This window comes from Cydia pomonella, chromosome 16 (genome assembly GCF_033807575.1).
Source record: "Cydia pomonella isolate Wapato2018A chromosome 16, ilCydPomo1, whole genome shotgun sequence".
NCBI lineage: Eukaryota > Metazoa > Arthropoda > Insecta > Lepidoptera > Tortricidae > Cydia > Cydia pomonella.
The window spans coordinates 1,414,910-1,434,849 of record NC_084718.1 but is presented as its reverse complement, the minus strand read 5'-3'; the positions used below and the strand labels follow the sequence as shown (position 1 = coordinate 1,434,849).

Sequence of the window (19,940 nt, the reverse complement as noted above, 5' to 3'; positions counted from 1 at the left end):
TTAATTGCATAGCAAATCTCGCAGTTATAATAACTGGATTGTGAAACAATAACTAAACTATGACCTAAAGTCGCTTTTGAATTCACATTTTCATTCATGAGTTAGATAATGTAATGATCTCAAATAACGCATGACAAGTATAGGTGTACTTGTAATTTCAATCTTACGTAAAGCAATTCAGAGTTGATATTTCTTTGAAACGTTCGTAGTTGTTGCCTTTTTATTTTGTGTCAACTTAAAAGGTTACTATTGGCGGGGATCCAACAGGATATCAAATGCAGCCCCTTTTACTCACAAATAGGATATGGACAAATTTAGATTCACCTAAAGACAGAAATTGACGACCCGCGGTTTTCATTTGGACGGACAAAATCATTGATGTAAGTCAAGGTATCTGAATGTAGGTTTGTAGAACGCAAGATCTTAGTGAAAAGTTTCTTACAAAAACCTTTTTTCTACTTGTCTAAACTATAATTGCGTACTTTTCATTTATGGGCTCCCAACTCAATGATAAAAGTACTATTTTAGATGACTAGTAGAAAAAGTATTGTATACAATATTGATATAATCAAGCTTTTCAATCCCGTACCTTACTTAGGCAACTCAGCAAAACACGGTACTCCACTGAAGCTCTCTATTATGTCATGACTGTATAAAATACTATTTCGTTTGTTTCCTTGGCGAATATTTATGTGTGTTAAAATCGACGTTTTTTTACTTCTTTATAACGTTACAATGTTTTGGCTTCACGTTTGTATGTTTTATTGATAGTTAAATCCAGTTGCAACATGTGATGTCACTAGGTTAAAATCACTATTTGAATAAATATAATCGAGTAACAAATTTAGTTTGGCTAATGTCGAAACCGATAGCAAAAACAAGACATCAAATATTATATGTGAATAAGCAATCAGTGAAGTATAATAGCACGAGTCAGCAAGCTTTTGAAAAGAGATCAGCAGTCCTAAACAGATATCAGAATGTGGCTTGCGAACAAGCTAGCAACAGGTTTATACGACCAAGTTCCTCTCCTTGCCACTTCAGCGTATCATGAATCACGTTAACGTCATCTGCCGCTCCGTTGGTGGATTTAGGAACGGTAGCCACCCAAGCAAGTAAAAAAGGGTTGGTGCCCTAACATAAGTATTCATTTTTCTATACAGCTAGTATAGCGACGTGGGTACTTGCCATACCTATTAATTAAACACTTATTCCTCTAAAAGCATCCGATTCAAAGTGTTCTTATAATGTAGACTCTCTAATAAAAGAAGTTAGTAAGACGCCTGACGTCCGTTAGGTCGTTGGGTAGACGACATTTGGAAGATTGTGGGTCATGTGGGCCTTCTTCATGAGATTAGCTTATGGTGGCCATACATGGTGTGTATGGTGTTATATAGACGAACTGCTTGGATCAAGCCTGCAGCGTCATGACGATTGGACGGTAGGAAGGATGGTGCATGGCCACCATTAGGGCCGGGGTAAATGCTCATCAATGGACGATAAAATGTTGATATAATGATATTCTTAAATAAAAAACTTACTCAGGCAGCAAACGCGAGAGCAGCTCGGCGAGGACGGTGCGGTTGAGTTCATCTTCCGCGGCCGCGCAGTACGCTACTAGTTGACCGACGATTCGCTGCAGGCTTGTGGCTACGCGTTTGAAGCTGTCCCTGTAATAATTATGTTCGGTTTAGCATAAGTTATAGATGACACTGACCCGAGGCATAAAACATAAGGGATTCCTTTATGTGAGGATTAGTGTGAGATAGAAGGCACGTTGGAAGACCGATGCAGCGCTTTAAAGACTGTATTAAGCGAAACATGTCAGCATTTGAAATGAGTATATAAGGGGAAGTTTGAAAGTAGCACCGGTAGCGGAGAAGGTAAGGAGTGGCAGGTTAGCGTGGTATGGGCATTTAATGAGGAGGGATGAATGCCATATAGGAAAAAGAATGTTAGGAATGAATGTTGATGGACGGAGAGCGGATGGTAGACCCAAAAAACGATGGATGGATTGTATGAAAGAGGATATGAGAAAGAAAGGAGTGAGTGCTGAGGTGACGAAAGATAGAGGAGAATGGAAGAGAAGAACATGTTGTGCCGACCCCACATAACGTGGGATAAGGGCAGGAGGAAGAAGAACATGTCAGCATTTGAAATCGACCACCATGCCTGGGAAACCTTAGCTGAAGACGGTGATGGATGGCGCAAGCGTGTTGTGGAGTGGAGAAGGCTATGCGACCAAGCCTGGTTTAATGCGTTAGATAGCAGAAGGTGTCACAGAAAGCAAAACGGGACTGGATCCTCAGATTGAGCTTCCTCTGCCAAAAATGTGGGAGGTCGATCCTCTACAGTCACCAACCCCGTTGTCTAAACAGCAATGCTTAAATCGTCTGCAATAGACGCAAAGGCCTGTGATGATGATGATAAGTGTGAGATAGCAAAAATGAATGCGTCAAGGGTTTAACGTTGCGATTTGGCGTCTACTACAACCACGCGCTTAAAGCTGATCAGTTGATCGATTGGGTTGATATTCAATGTTGAACAAGGCGAGAGTTATGCATAGCAACCTTGCAATGAACACTATATCAGTTATAGCTCACCTTTCCTTGGTGACCTCCTCAAGGTGCCTGTTCTGGTCGAAGGTGGTGTGGCGCCGCTGCTTCCATTTGTCCGCCTCGCCGGCCTCCTCGCGCAGGCTCGACAACTGTTGACAATAAATCTAGTTTTAGCGACATCCATTCATTGACATTATTATTTAGGCTGGAGTCGTACCAATATAAATCTGCACAAACTTTTTTTTTATACTAAATCAGTGGCAAACAAGCATAAGGCCCGCCTGATGGTAAGCAGTTTTCGTAACCTATGTACGCCTGCAACTCCAGAGCCCCTAACGCTCCGCACCCTCGTTGAGCTCTGGCAACCTTACTCCATGAGTAGGGTACCCGGTTTCACTAACTGTGAAAACTGTGGAAGCGTCAAGTTTCTCTGAAAAAATACTATTATTTGTGACACTCCACACGTTGTCACGTGAACAGAGTTAGCTTAGATGGACTCTAGATAATTGTTTTTGCTCGTATAACTTTAGGTAAAATCACGGAAATCTTATCCAATGGCAATAAATAAATAAACATACATATTATGTCCGTGTTCACTGTTCACGCCTGACCTGTGATCCCACCGCAAAGATAACCAGTCCGACGCATTTGTTATACAAGAGATGTGTCATACCTATACCCCGGCACGATCGAATTGCAACTTACATAAACTATAGTCATATCAGCCCTTTATCGCCCACTGCTGAATATAGGCCTGTCTTCTAATACGCCACTTTTCCGGACCCTTATAAAAACTATACACTAGTGATATAGATTATTCCTGATTTTAACCTTTTGAACGCCACGCCTATCGTACGCGGCGAGTAATCGTGAACCTTGTCAGTACGCATGAAGGTTGATATTGGGCTGTAGCCGCGCGCGTTATATGACGTCTTTGGCGGTCAAAAGCCGGAAGCAAAATTTAGATCACAAAGGCTTATAAAAAGGCCTTTCATTCCATTTTAATTTGTTTAGAATAAAAAAAAAAACTTTTTTAACTAAAACCCACAACACCCCCAATTTCTTACCCCCTTATTCATAAACGTGTGTTAAAGTTGACAAGCCGCTAATAATCGTTTGTCCCTTGCCGGTATTGGTATGATGGAAAGGGACAAACGATTGTTATCGGCTTGTCAACTTTAGCACACGTTTATGAATAAGGGGTTAAAATGTAAAGGCGTACTATATTGTTGGTAAGTAGTTATTTGTGTGGAAGATCTTAGGAAGATGAGGTAGTATACCAACTGGAGGAAGGTTGCCAAGGATCGCGACAACTGGAGGAAGATAGTGGAGGAGGCCAAGAAACACAAAGGGTTGTAGCGCCATCGGAAGTAAATAAGAAGTAAATTATTTCGTTAATATCAAACAGGCTGCATAAGAATTTCAGCCGCAATCTTATACCATTCGACTTGTTATGTACCAACAAAATGATCGAACATAAATCAGTGTTTTGCAATAAACAGGGTATAGCACAGCGAGGAAAAGTAAACATAAATATTGTGCACTCAAGAATATATTTGTAGTTTGTTTGTGTTGGCGATACTAACAAAAATATGAAACTCTGCAAATGTAGGCTAAGTAGAATGGCGGATTTAATAACTCTTCAACAATAAGCAAGTCTTTGTATGAAACAAATGGGATTCATCCTCGAACATCAGCATTAAGAATAACTAAATCAACTGTACAGTCAAGCAATTACAATCTATAGAACCCTGTCGCTTTAACTACTAGATACTTGACACGCATCACTCAATAAGCACTGTCGTAGAAGTATTATGGCATGGTTCTATAGTGGCCTAGGAATCAAATTGGTTGACTGTACACATAAATATAGTGCCACCACACCAGAGCACCTGGTCTGGTTACATCTGTGGGCTAAATATAACCCAGGTCGTTGCGCGGTAATAAATATAATGGGTGGTGTAAGTGCTCTATTATATGCCTATTCATATACCATTACAGATGGAGGAACGATAGAAATATACGTGTAAAAATAACTACGAAGTCACGTGTGCTTCCCGTAACGCAGTTGTATATTTTTTCTGCTGTTATCTTTGTCTGTTTTCTAGTAATATCAAATGAGGTATAGGCAAAATCTAAAATACAGCGTTAAAAGAGTATAATATACAGTGTATTCCTAGCCATTGGACAAAGCCGAAATGTACATATGCATTAGGGTATTTAGAACCAGTGTACAAAGTATCGTAACAGCCCGTGTAGCGGTTTCGAAGAAATTAACAAATTACTAATTTTTACTTTGGAGCAGCCTACATGTGTTAGTAGCTCCTAAGGTAATATGCTCAAAGAATAGTATGGAACCTACTTCAACCTTTTTGATTATCTTTTTTATTTACGACGCTAATAAGCTTCTGACTTGAAAATGTCATCATTATCAAATATTTCGAACAAATTGTCAAAAACACTGCCAAAGATTAACACAGTGTGTTTCTTTTTGTTGTCGATTATTGCAAAAATCTTTTGTTCTAATTAAAAAAATATTAACGTCAGAGCATTCCTGAGAAGTAACCCTACGTGGGATTTCAGGGTTTGTCCAATGGCTAAGGTCACCCTGTATTATACTGCTACTGATGTATGGCCTTACAAAACAAAAACTTAAGATTAAATATTAAATACAACATTTTTGCTAGTATCAAAATTTGAAATACAAAATCGGATACAGAAATATGTTTACACGACCTAATTGCCAATATATAATAATGTAGTGTGTACATATTTTTGGCACTAAGTCCGTATCAATAATTAAAACCTTTACTGTATGAATCTTTCATGCGGCTTCCTCGAAGCATGAATGTAACTATAGACAAAAAATTATAAGATAATATTGACAGCACAGAGAACACAAAAGAAAAAGGTACCAATGCTATAAATCGTATACAAGTATTTTCAAAATAAATGCGTTGTAATTGTAAAGGCTATCGGTAGATTGATCTGATTAGAACTGACTGAGAATGTTTAATAATTTATTGACCGAGCGCCGCTCCAGCTTAGGCAAAAATGATCATGAGCTACGTATTTGTATGATTTGATATGACATATATTTTTTTTACCAAATTTTTATAAAGAAAAGTAGCTACTGTATGTAATTTCATGATTTTTATAGTAATCTAAATTGTATTTTGTCATATTTAATGCATGTTAATTATAAGATGTAATGTTTTGAAAAGATGAGTCCCGCAGAGTTTCTTGCCGGTCCATATTGGGATACCCTCCTCCAATTGAGGGGGTTTTTAAAATTTTCTCGGGTCAGAGGTGTAGGGTTAGAGCCGGCGTAGCTTTATTTGACGTTCATAAGCGCATTGTAATATGCCTACTTGAATATTAAACTATCTTTATCTTTATTACTTTATGTTCGGATGTTCTCTGTAATTCGCATTTTTCAACCGATTCGTATGACATTTTGTGAGCAGGTTCGGTACTTAAATATACTTTTTCAGTCGTTTCGTTTTTTGGAAAAAATTTAAGTAGAAATTAGCATAAAGGACTTAATTGCCAGTAGGGTCTATGGAACTTGAGACCGAAGTATTTTTTATTTTATTTTTTTAAACTAATGAAGCTTAATACAAGGTCTACAACTCGCAGTGGCACTAGTTTACATTTAATAATCTATTAACATTGAAGAAAACATACCGTGATCCTCCGCAACATCACCATAGTGCTCGTCACCACACATTACGTCCCGAAGCACAGCACATATTCACTAACACAATATTTCACTAACATCTTACTTCACTTTCCTGTAGGGCTAAGATGGTCGGCTGTTTATCATTTGCCACCATGTCTGTCACGTTCTAACAAGTATGTAAGCGCGAAAGTGACGGGTATAGTGACAAGTGATAAAATGGAACCATGATACCGCCGCTGGACAACTCAAATAATAGCGAATAACTACGCGTCAAGTCTCCCTTTCTCTAATAGCTTTATAAAAATAATGCCTATTATGTCTCAATTAGACTGTGGCAGATATTTTAAAAAGGGAACTGCAGAAATATATATCTATTTGTAACACTATTATTGAGTGGCAGATAATCTTGATGCGTTGTTTTGTTCGCCACTGAACGAAACAGGCAAGTAACAACAAGATCGAATCATAAATCATATCCAATACCAAAAGAAGATCAACATCCAATAGACCGAAATACCAACTATATCTAATACAGATTAATCTCGCAAACTAATCATAAATGTTGAAATACTTTTACACGAAAATCTCCGAATTGCGAAAACCAACTATCAATCAATGAGGATACAAAGCTATAAAAACATTTCAAACAATAAAGTATACCTTGTGAACTGGGGCCAGATTTGAAGAGAGCACCATAGACATAAAAATGAAAAGATTTATAAAATTAGGTCACAACATGAAACTGATGTCGATGCTTGGTGACACATTGCGTGAGTCATCTACCCACGTAGAAGCTATGGAGAAAAAATGGAGGTAGAATCGAAATCTATCTCTCTACCACTGAATATCGAGTAGATTTACAGGAGTATTCACTTGGATTAGCAACTGTAGCTCTGGTAAGAATTCGCGTTCCGAAATTTTTGTTTATTGTTAACATAAATCGACATGACACTGGCAAATTAATAAAAAGCCATATTTAAAAAAAAATCGAGTGTCGAGAAAGAATAAAATTGTATGTAAACAATGAATTGATATTTTAACACTGATTACTATATATTTCTTGTTGTCCATTCAAATAAAAAAAAGAAATACCCACGAGGCAAAAATAAACATCCTTTTAGTTACATGTCATTTATTTTAGTGTTGTCATAGATATCAATCCCTCCATTGATATTGGTATACTCGAAGATAATAAAACACGAGTTGCACAAACTTGCCTGTTTTAAATAATTGAGCCTACTCGTCCAAAAGCCGATGAATATTGAGAATTCGAAATTGGCTTTGTACAATTATTATTATATAGATAGGTTTTTCAGTTTTGATTGTACTTAAGCTTAAACTCAATATTTAGTAACATTATTGACGTGAAGTCAAGTTATTTTACAAGACACATGTCAACTTAATTTATTTCTTTGACAAAAAACTATCAAAGTGAAGTTAACGTCCAACTTGTATGAAACTCGAAACTAATCCCATACAGCGCGTACAAAAACAAAGGCAGCTGTACAGACAGACAGAAATAGATATTAGTAAAAAAACTACGCACACAAACGGATGCACGTGTACTATTAGATCAGAAGTATCTACACAATTTTGAGCTTTAGTCCCTTGAGTTAAGGTTCAGTGTGTGTGTTGTTGGTGGCGTTCAATTGTTTTTAAACACAATGACGTAGTACTAGAGGGGGCAATGCCTGTGGGAAAAAGGTTAAATAAAGTTGGTTTATAGGGTCATTGAAGACTAGTTTGGTATTGCTTTGAAGTACTGTAAAATACATCTTACATATTTTCTATGTATGTTTTTCTTATACATACGTATTTTGTTTGTTCGTGATTGTGTTTACGAATATAATATTTATATTTAATTCTATTCTGTCTTCCAGACTTTTTTCAAAGTGTTTATAAATGTACAATCCCTGCCAAAAATGGTTAGAAAAAATCTATGGAGCCACTTTGAACAACTTTATAAATAATATAGTTTTTGAGTTAAATGTAATGTTTTTAATAATAACAATTTGCGAAATTTCATTTTTCATAATTTGAATTGCATAATTTTGATATGCAGAAATTATGATTTGGTATAAAAACAAATACAATAAAAACGAATTGCATAATTTCGAAAGTAATTATAGTTTAGTAGCATAGTAATGTATTTGCATAACAGGCAACCAGTATAATGTTCACTCTGTATACTATTTTATACTCAGAACGTTTTTTATTCATGAAAACCAACAGCATAATGTTGAAGGTGTGGTTTCACAATCAAACCACGGCAAATGGTTCATAAACTTTATTTGATTGAGTTTGCTGAAAGTTTAACAACACTGAATTACTAATTAATAAAAAAACTTAAACATTATATTTGCATGGAACATAATCGATTTTTCTAAGCGTCAAACTTACCTACATCCGTACTTTACATCTTTCGACATATATCATTTTACCGCAAAGCAGCGGCCAGTGTGAGTTGGAACCTCTGTGGTTCCTAAGGGATTCAGATAAACTTCATATAAACGCCTAGTGAAAATGAACAAGCAAAAATACAATTTCCGAGACATATGGTTCTGCCCATATGGTCGCAGTTCTACCTAACACTCCTCCTCGCTTCGCTCGTCGTCGTACCTAACGGCGACCAGCTTTAAAGTTGAATAGGTAGATTGTTGTATAATTTAATAGTTTGATTGACACCAAGTATATCATAGAACACTATGTCACCATTCGTTAAAATTTTGTACTATATTTTAATTATTATACGAAATGTATGTTATAACAAGTAAAATTATTCCTAAGGATTGTTATGAAGAATGTTTTTATGATTATAGAGCATTCTGTCATTAAATTAGTATGACTAACAACTTTATATGTTTTGTTTTTATACATAATGTTTATTATGAGTTTCAATAGTAGTTAAATGAAATTATGCTAAAAGTTTGTATTAAAATTGAACGGCACCCCTCGTTCAACATTTTACCACTTTGGACACACATTTTAACACTTTGGTAGTGTCTCTCGCGCAAACTATTCAGTTTAGAAAAAAATGATATTAGAAACCTAAATATCATTTTTGAAGACCTATCCATAGATACCCCACACGTATGGGTTTGATGAAAAAAGATTTTTTGAGTTTCAGTTCTAAGTATTGGGAACCCCCAAAATTTATTGTTTTTTTTTTTTCTATTTTTGTGTGAAAATCTTAATGCGGTTCATAGAATACATCCACTTACTAAGTTTGAACAGTACAGCTCTTATAGTTTCGGAAAAAAGTGGCTGTGACAGAATCGGACAGACAGACGGACATGACGAATCTAAAAACCAAATCAGTTGGACAATTTCGAGCAATCTCTCATTTTTGTACAGTCAGCGTCAAATACTTTGTAGCAGTCAAAGTGGCCAAATAGTTCGGTACACCATACTAAATATATGGTGTACCGAACTATTTGGCTACTATGGTTGCTACAAAGTATTTGACGCTGACTGTATCAAGGATATAAAAACAAGGTTTAGTTTAGTTCATAGATAAGGACCCAACCCTAAGAATCTTCGCTGTACTTTTATTATCGTGTTCGCACATGTCCGCCTCATTCACACTTGTTCTCAGTTGGTCCGGCGCAGCAGATGCATTTCTACGAACCTGCTACGGCTGCTGGGAGAAAACGACATAAATAGTACAGATACTGTGTTTTGAAACTGGATCTTATTTCCAGACACTCCTTGCACTTCCACTATAGATACTGTGTTTTGAAACTAAATCTAATTTCGAGACATTATTGGATGATTCATTACAGCCTGGTTGTGTATAAACTAAGTTATAAGAGTAAACATAAGAACGAGGACATACACCTTGTCATGTCATCTCAGGCGCAAATAAATAATACATTTCTGAGGGATCTTATTTATTCCTTTAAAAGCAATGTGGAAGAGATCGCTTTTTAGCGATAAGACCGCCTGTTATCTGCCTCTACCTCTACATTTAATGAATTGTTTCTTTTCTTGTATCTTTTTACCGAGGTGTGCCAATAAAGAGTATTCTATCTATCTATACAGTGTGTCCCTAGCCATTGGACAAAGCCGAAATGTACATATGCATTAGGGTATTTAGAACCAGTGTACAAAGTATCATAACAGCCGGTGTAGCGGTTTCGAAGAAATTAACAAATTACCAATTTTTACTTTGGAGCAGTCTGTATGTGTTAGTAGCTCCTAGGGTAATATACTCAAAGAATAGTATGGGACCTTCTTCAACCTTTTTGATTATCTTTTTTATGACACAAATAAGCCTCTGACTTTTGAAAAATGACATTATCAAATATTTCGAACAAATTGTCAAAAACACTGCCAAAGATTAACACAGTGTGTTTCTTTTTGTTGTCGATTACTGCAAATAACTTTTGTTCGAAAAAAATATTTTTTTATTTTTGTTCTAATTAAAAAAATATTAACGTCAGAGCATTCCTGAGAAGTAACCCTACGTGGGATTTTAGGGTTTCTCCAATGGCTAAGGTCACCCTGTATAAGGGCCGGTACAGACGGACTGCAACTCGACTGCAACTTGTATGGGAACTGCACGTCGACGTTGCAGTTGGGGTGCAGTCGGCATGCAGTTCCCATACAAGTTGCAGTCCGTCTGTACCGGCCCTAAGTAAACATGCTTTTTATTGTTACCGTCTTGATTGTCACAATCTGTCGATTTATGGAATTGTAGATTACCAAGGGGAATGGATTATAAGATCCAATGGCCTCTATATCCACAACAATCATTTCACAGGCAGTTTGCATGATTACATTGCTACACTGTTGACTACTTCGTAAAATTTCGTCATGCGAACAACTTAATACAAGAATTTCCTACAAAATATTTAAAATTCCCTAGAGTATAGTTTCTCCCGAACGGGAAGATGATAGGCCTATCAACAGGTCATCAACCGCCGTCGGATGAATGAATAAACAGTCTAGTGTACGCTCGTACTACGGAGTATTATTGTTTTAACAAATCATAACTTCTTTATGTTTATGACCTTCATTTACTTGATTATGTGATGTATGTTGTTATCGATAACGAATCAGCATATTACAATCATTATGAAAAATGGTTTTACCATAAAAAAATAGACTCCGTTGGTTAGGCCACCTTGAGAGAATGGACGAAGATCGGAACGTGAAAAGTGCGTACCTGGGTCGCCTAGCAGGAAGACGTCCTATCGGACGCCCTAGGTATCGCTGGAGCGACATGGTGGAGGCGGATCTGCGCGAGCTTCGAGTCGACAATTGGCGAGAGGTCGCACAGGACCGAAAAAAGTGGCGCTGTCTTGTGTCGGAGGCCAAGTCTCATTTTGGGTCGCTGAGCCAACGGAGTAAGTAAGTAGTATAAAAAAATAGAGAAAATAAAATCTAAAAATGCGGCGCTAGTTCGCGCGTAGTGAATTTGATTTTGCGCTAGTTTATTTTATAAGGTCGTATGCAGCATAACGGGTTTTATTGTTTGCAGTAAAAGAACAAGAATGAATCGCAAAATCACAACTACAGTATTGAAGTGTATGATTAGACTAATCTACATGTGAAACATGTATTTCATACAATTTTTTATTTTTTTTATTCTTTGACATTTGGAGAACCTTTACACCTCCAAATCTTATTAATGTCATTATTATTGTGTATTATTATTTTTCTCAAAACTTAATGTATTAACCGTGGAGACTATACGTCTCCGTCATATATAATATATTTGACTTGGTACATACTAGTTATGTATTCTGTAGCATTAGTTTATGAGACTGCTAGTTTAACAGTCCAGACGCGGTTTATTTATTTAGTATAAATTTTATTTTGACACTTGGAGAGACTTTACACCTCCAAATTTTATTAGTTTTAGTACTCTGACATTGGGGACCTTTTACATCTCCAGATTTAATGTGTTTTTAACCATAGAGACTATACATCTGTATTGTATTGTAGTAATTATTTATTATTTTAAGATTATTATAATGTAATGTTTACCCAGGTATTGGCTGTTGTATTTATAAATGTTGTTATTAATTTTTCATGTCACTATATGATGTTACTATAAATGTTGTATTGACTTGTAAAAGAGCCCTTGAGGCCTACTTGTAGAATAAATTTTTGAATTTTGAATACAAGGATAATTTAGAGCCTAGAACTGGTACTGCATGCCCGTCCAATGAAAATGTTTGTTTAAAAAGAGGCATCTTTAATACGATTTTCTCGGCTATAACAGTTTACCAATCGTGTATTGGCAACTACAGAAATAAATTCGATGCCATGAATAACCAATCCAACAATCGGCCAAAATTTTCTTGGGCGAGTTGGGGCGGCGGTTGAGGGAGAGGTGTCATGACCCTCGTTCCGGGTCATTCCTGATGCAGAGGCTGTCTATCGCGATTCAGCGTGGCAACGCGGCGAGCGTGATGGGCACCTTTACGCCTGGGAGGGCTCGGATTTAGGCTTTGGCTTTGATTAGTTTTTGTATTTGTGTCTTTCTTTTTGTTTACTTTTACTTCTATTTAGTTTATAGTCCATTTTAATGTTTTTTTTAGAGTAATTAAGAATGTAATAGTTTTTGTATTGAAATAAATTAATAAAAAATGATTAACTAATTGAAATAATTATAAGTTAGAATAAAAAACACCTTAGTAAATCCAACAAACAATACAATGAGTTTTGTAATTGCTAAGATAAATAAAAATACCCTACGCCAAAATGTACAATGCGTCGTCTTAAATATTAATAAAATAATATACGTACCTACTCATTAAATACGTAGGCACATTGTTATATTAATTACACTGTACTATAACGTTAAAAAATATATACTTGTAAAAGTATGTACAATCAAGCGATTGTACGTTATCAACTCTATCATCGCCATAGCCGCTAAATGAAGTGGCGCCCAACTTAATCATAATCATAAACTGAATAGCACTTAACTGTCAAATAGCCAGTGCAGCAAATGAACTATAAGGGTTATTGTGATTTACAATGTAGTGCTATAATTAAAATATTTCTTTATTTTACCTCTTGTCTATGTATGACAAAGATTCTGATCAGAGTATTTGTCTAGTCATTTTGAGTTTTTTTCGACCTGGATTTCTTCTGATCTATACAGCATAACCGAGATTATAACCCACGATGTTTACTTTGTTTATTTCATAATGATAAATTGCAGTATAAATTATTCTTATGTTAATCTATATGATTTTATATTATGATCGTCAATAATTTGGCATATAAAAGTTTAGTGGAGTGGGTCCTGTAAAAACATATCTTCTTTAGTTTATAGTTATAAAACATATTACAACTGCTACACCAACTCACAAAAACAAAGCATTTTTGTATTATAAATTAATGCATTAAAAATACACATTAAGGTACATTTATTTATTTAATCTTTATTGCACAATACATGAAGGTACAAATGGCGGACTTAATGCCTTAAGGCATTCTCTACCAGTCAACCAATGGGTTAAACCAGAAAGATTAAGTAGGTGCAGTGTCTTTTAAAGTAAATGAATTTGTAACCGAGACTATATATGAATATAAACTATATGTATATTGATAAACTTACACATATACTTAATACAAATAAACATACATATATGTATTAATACATACATAATTATACCAAGTGTGAATCATTAAGTTGATGAAGAAGAAAGTTTGTCAAGGAAATACTTGCGCAACATGCGCTTGAATGTGAATTTGGTCTGCGCTTGTACAGACCAAATTCACATTCAACATTCAGAGTACATTATTATCTTAATTACATCAATGTTTAACACAAAATATAATCAAGTGATTGTGCGTAATCAACTCGCTAACTTAATCGAGTGGTGCTCAAATCAATCATAATCATTAAACTGAAGAGCACTAAACGCCATCGTCAAGTTAGCCACCGCAAATCAACAATAAGGGTTATTATGATTTATTATGCAGTGCTATAATAAATGATTTATTTAATGCAGTGAGCTTTTGTATCAATTATTCTGTGCGAGGGGAGTTGAGAAGGGAGCTTTCTGCTTTGTGTAAGCTTTGAGATATTCTTATTAGAATTACGGCCCGATTCTAAGAATGAGATACGATACCGATAATTCTGGTTTAGATAAGTTTTCATTTAGATATTGTTTTTATGTCGTATAATTGACAGAAACAGCTCGATTCGGGCAGCCAATGTTACTTTGACGATAGATATATCGTAGATAGATCGTATTGAGATCACAGCGGAATCGAAATAAACGTCAATTTTGACATGTCGTCATCTTTTAAAGATCTTAAACGTCTCTTAATCATTCTTCGAATAGGGCCGTTATTGTAGATGTTGGTGGGATTTCGTGTTATAGTGTAAATCTGACATAAAACGCAATTTTCTATCGCTCAAGTACATTATTTTAGGTATTTATCTGAATGAAGTGTGCATATAATATCAAAAATATGTACAATTTGTAGACACCAAATTCGGTTATTTTCATGCCTACAGAGGGACATATTTTTATTTGTAAATTGATCACAACTGAAAATAATAATAAACCCAGGATTTTTTGTGTTGATCCGCCGTTTAAAAATCAGTTTTAAGACTATTTTTATATATAAAAAAGTTACTTTCTGACACAAAATGTATTGAAACGACAAAAGTTTCTAAATTTACTTCTAAGCATCAGCGTACAAAACCATATGGAAAGAAAAATAAACAGAAACCAAACTGTCACATTCCTATAACGACACGAAAACAAAACCTACAAAACACCACATATTCGAAAACCAAATTTCCCATTAACGAAAACCGTTTCGAACGAATTCAAAAACAACTGACAATCACAGAGCCAAAAACACACCAATCACCGGTTAAATTAAAAACCGTCACTTCTCACTGTCCAATTGTAAACCTTGTTCGTATGTGGATACGTCACAAGTCCGTATGACGTCTTAACAGACGTGCGTCACGATAGCCGGTCGCGTAGAGACTGAGGATGCTATGTTTATAGTAATGTTTTTTTCTGATGGTATCCTGTGGGTTTAGACAGTGCAGAGGGGAACAGAAGGGGAGATTGTAATAAGGTGAAGCTTTTATATTGAGCGCGAAAATGTACTAGGGGTAACTTTATATGTACTGATTGTACTTTCGCGTGAGAAAGATAGGTAATTTTGATTTAGTTAAAAAAGAAAAATAATTTTATAATAATTGTTTTTTATTTTTTTTATTTTAAGGTTGTCTGGAAGAGATCGCTTTTTAGCGATAAGCCCGCCTGTTGTTACCTAGTTCAATTTTCCTTTAAAATTCATTTGTAGTTTTACATGTATGTAAAATGTATAATTGTTGGTGTAATAAAGAATGTTTACTTACTTACTTACTTTATAATCATTTATTATTGTTATTAATGATGATCTGAATAATATGATAAAAAGATGTCCCATTTTTTTGACGACCGGTTTGGCCTAGTGGGTAGTGACCCTGCCTATAAAGCCGATGGTCCCGGGTTCAAATCTTGGTAAGGGCATTCGTGTGATGAGCATGGATATTTGCTCCTGAGTCATGGATGTTTTCTATGTATTTAAGTATTTATAAATATTGATATATTATATATATATCGTTGTCTAAGTACCCTCAACACAAGCCTTATTGAGCTTACTGTGGGACTTAGTCAATTTGTGTAATAATGTCCTATAATATTTATTTATTCAAAACTCATTGTAGGTATTAACGCACTAATGCGTCATTTCAATTTCAATTTCAATTTATTTATTTGCAACCAAGTACAAAACACATACAACTTAATGCTAGGTGTACAGTACGTGGACCCTGATAGGGCGCAGCAAAACCTTATAGACTACATGAAACTAATTTTAATCTTATGGTATATAATGGCTATTAAAATATAATTACAATTCGAACTATTCCATAATTTAATAAACATTCCATAAAAGTATTTCATAAAAAAATAATTGATTGACAAAGAAAATACAAATAAAAATAAAATAAAAACGCTATTATAGTCATAGTTACACTGCATTGGAAAAAATAATAATCATAGCATCAATAAAATTAAATAAATAACAAAATTAATGAAAAATAACAAAAAAAATATTAATAATAATTAAAAAAAAAAAATCAGAATAATAAACTTTGGAATGAGAGGCGGACATATTTGAAAACGAGATCATTAAAATCAAAAAGTAATGGGTAAATTTAGGTATTCATTTACACTATAAAAGGACTTTTCTATTAAATATGATTTTAATCTTTTAATAAACTTATTAGTGTTGTGCTCATTTTTTATATCAGTAGGTAATTTGTTAAAGATCTGTATTGACATTGAATAAGGCCCATTTCTATGCATCATTAATTTTGATGATGTTTGACGCAAATTATTTTTGTAGCGCGATTCATATCGAAGAGGCCCATCTCCAAGAGTTGTGTAGAGTTCGGGATATTTTTTTACGAACTTACACGATTCCAGTAAGTAAATACCCGCTAAAGTTAAGATTCTGAGACTTTGAAAGTGGAGCTTACAACTGCCGTTTTGCTTAATGTTTTTAATTATTCGGACGCATTTCTTTTGCAAAATAAATATTTCTTGTACGTTGGGACTGTTCCCCCACAACGTCACTCCATATGAAAGCCATGCATGAGCATAGGAATAGTATGCTGTCATTGCTGTCTGGATATTGGTCGCCTTTTTAAGCTCTCGTAGGGCGTATACAAATTGGCTCAACTTGGTTTTTATTTTTTGTATGTGATCTTTCCAGTCTATATTGGTATCTATATTTATTCCGAGTAAGGAGAACGTGGGAACGCAATCTATATGAGTATTATTGAAAGAAAAATTTATATTTAATTCTAATTTCTGGCGGGGTCTGAACTGCATAATCTTTGTTTTAGTAAAGTTTATTTCTAGGTTTGAAATAATAAACGCGACGGTTGCCTAATGCCTACAGTATGACTAATGACTAAGTATAAATTAAAAACTGTACCTACTGTTATTATAACCAATGCGCCCAAGCTTACATATTTCAGTTCAGTATTAAGTAGCCATGTTATTTTTTAAGCTACCACGCATTCAGTCTTACTTGGGACACATGGCAGGTGGTTACAGAGCCCACTGTCACAACACATCTGTTTTATTTTATTTATGAACTATGCCAGCTGAAAGGAGATGATTGACTTACATTATTTGACAAGGATATTTTGTAACAAGTGTAATAACAGATGCCATACTACTTCACTGAAATACCTACTAATAATAAACTATTAGGTTACTTAGGACCCGGGTATGTCCTTAAACTACGTCCACAAGAGAGGTATGGGCATTGTGAATGTCATCTCGCTCTGTGTGGTAGGGCACAGCACAGCGGATGTCATTCCAGATCTAGAGCAGAGCCCAACTGGGGAAGTACCTCCACCTTACAGAAAATCGCAGCCAAATAACACTAGACCCTACTCATAGTGTTGTGTTCCTGCCGGTGAGTAAGGTTGCCAGAGCTCAACGAGGGTGGGAGGGGGTTAGGGTCGGCAACGCGCATGTAACTCCTCTGGAATTGCAGGCGTACATAGGCTACGGATACTGCTAACCATCAGGCGGGCCGTATGCTTGTTTGCCACCGACGTACTATAAAAAAAAAAACTTAATTTAACGAACCGAATGTCTCAATTTTAGCTTGGGTAAAAAAAAAAAAGGTTGATATGTCCGGTTGTTCGCTTTTACAGTTCGCATTTCTCAACCGATTCTCGTGAAATTTTGTGAGCAAGTTCTATAGCCTCCTAAGACCCTGAGTACAATTTTTTGTACATATTCCAAAATCTATTTTGAACATTTATTATGTAACTAAGGGTTCCAAATTCAAAAACAAAACAATCAATCAAAATGCCGGGGCTATGGTAATGATGATAGTTAATAAAAACTATCCCATGTCCTTTCCCGGGTATCAAAATATCTCCATGCCAAATCTCATTAAAATCGGTTCAGCGGTTTAAGCGTGAAGTGGTAACAGACAGACAGAGTTACTTTTGCTTTAATAATATTAGTAGGGATTTGACAACCCTGATAATGGTCAAAGCGCAGATCCGCAACCAACCATCTATCATTCCAATTCCATGAAATTATGTTTTGTGGTCACTCAATTGTCAAACGTCAACATTTGACAATCAGAGTTATCGCGTAATGTATGGGAGGCGTACAGCACCATCTCATATTGCTATCAAATTCGAAGCACAAGTGTCTTATAAGACTTAAATATGTAATTCAATCCTTACCTAACTCAATCCATGTATATGCTAATACCTATAAAGAAATACTTTTCTAGTAAACCAGCCAAAAATCACCAGCATATCTTATACCTTTAAACGAGCAATTCTTGTATATATATTCGAAGCACAAGTGTCTTATAAGACTTAAATAATTCAATCCTTACCTAACTCAATCCATGTATATGCTAATACCTTTAAAGAAATACTTTTCTAGTCAACCAGCCAAAAATCACCAGCATATCTTATACCTTTAAACGAGCAATTCTTGTATGTATATTCGAAGCACAAGTGTCTTATAAGACTTAAATAATTCAATCCTTACCTAACTCAATCCATGTATATGCTAATACCTTTAAAGAAATACTTTTCTAGTAAACCAGCCAAAAATCACCAGCATATCTTATACCTTTAAACGAGCAATTCTTGTATATATATTCGAAGCACAAGTGTCTTATAAGACTTAAATAATTCAATCCTTACCTAACTCAATCCATGTATATGCTAATACCTTTAAAGAAATACTTTTCTAGTCAACCAGCCAAAAATCACCAGCATATCTTATACCTTTAAACGAGCAATTCTTGTATATATATTCGAAGCACAAGTGTCTTATAAGACTTAAATAATTCAATCCTTACCTAACTCAATCCATGTATATGCTAATACCTTTAAAGAAATACTTTTCTAGTCAACCAGCCAAAAATCACCAGCATATTCTTCCAAAGCCGTCATCAATCTTCCCAAATCGCACACCCCTGTTTTCCCCCTGCTCCCGATTTAGCTGACATCCTGCCTCACAATCACGCACTTTCCTCCCGCAACTAATTAAAAGATTAAACAACGCTTCAGATTCAAAACGACGTAAAACCGCCATCAGATATACCGGAACGGCCAAGGTGCTCATAAATATCTGAACGTGCACTTTAACGTCTTGAAAATTGAGGCTTTTTTGAGACATCTGTGAACATCTTGGCCGCCTGTACAAAAAGCAATCACAGCTGACCATTGATGATTTTTATGCCCTTGGAATAAGGTTTACGTATTGTCAATTAACAGTGAAGACATACTGACATAATTGACTGATCTTTTGTGAATCTTATTACAAAGATGTAAGGCCTATCTCACCTATCTGATAATCAGTTATTGAGGCTAGTACTAGTGACATGTGATCTTTGGGTATGGGAGTGTTGTGTTGTGATGATGATTCTTTGTGGGTGGGTTTATGCAGACTTGGTAATTTAATTGATGATTTTCAACTGAGGATGAGGCGTAGAAGAAAGGATAAGAAATGACAGATACGGGCACCGACTTTAATTGCTGAGCCCTCTACGGTTCACGTTAATCGTAAAGTGAACCCCACGTGGTAATAAATAAAATAAAAGTTTAGTAATTTTTTGATGGCTACCATTTCTTTCCGCACCAAAATACAGGTTAATCCTAATCAACCTTA

At 35.4% G+C, this 19,940-nt stretch overlaps 1 protein-coding gene across 1 annotated transcript in view; it reads right to left on the bottom strand.

Annotated features, from left to right (window-relative positions):
- The window catches only part of LOC133526605 (centromere protein F-like), a 144,751-nt gene that overhangs the window by 86,612 nt on the left and 38,199 nt on the right, over nt 1–19,940 (bottom strand). The window contains exons 10-11 of the mRNA XM_061863296.1: nt 2,604–2,707; nt 1,542–1,670 (exon numbers count right to left, since the gene is read on the bottom strand). Of these exons, the coding sequence (XP_061719280.1) occupies nt 1,542–1,670; nt 2,604–2,707 (233 nt within the window). The remainder of the gene's footprint in view (nt 1–1,541; nt 1,671–2,603; nt 2,708–19,940) is intronic.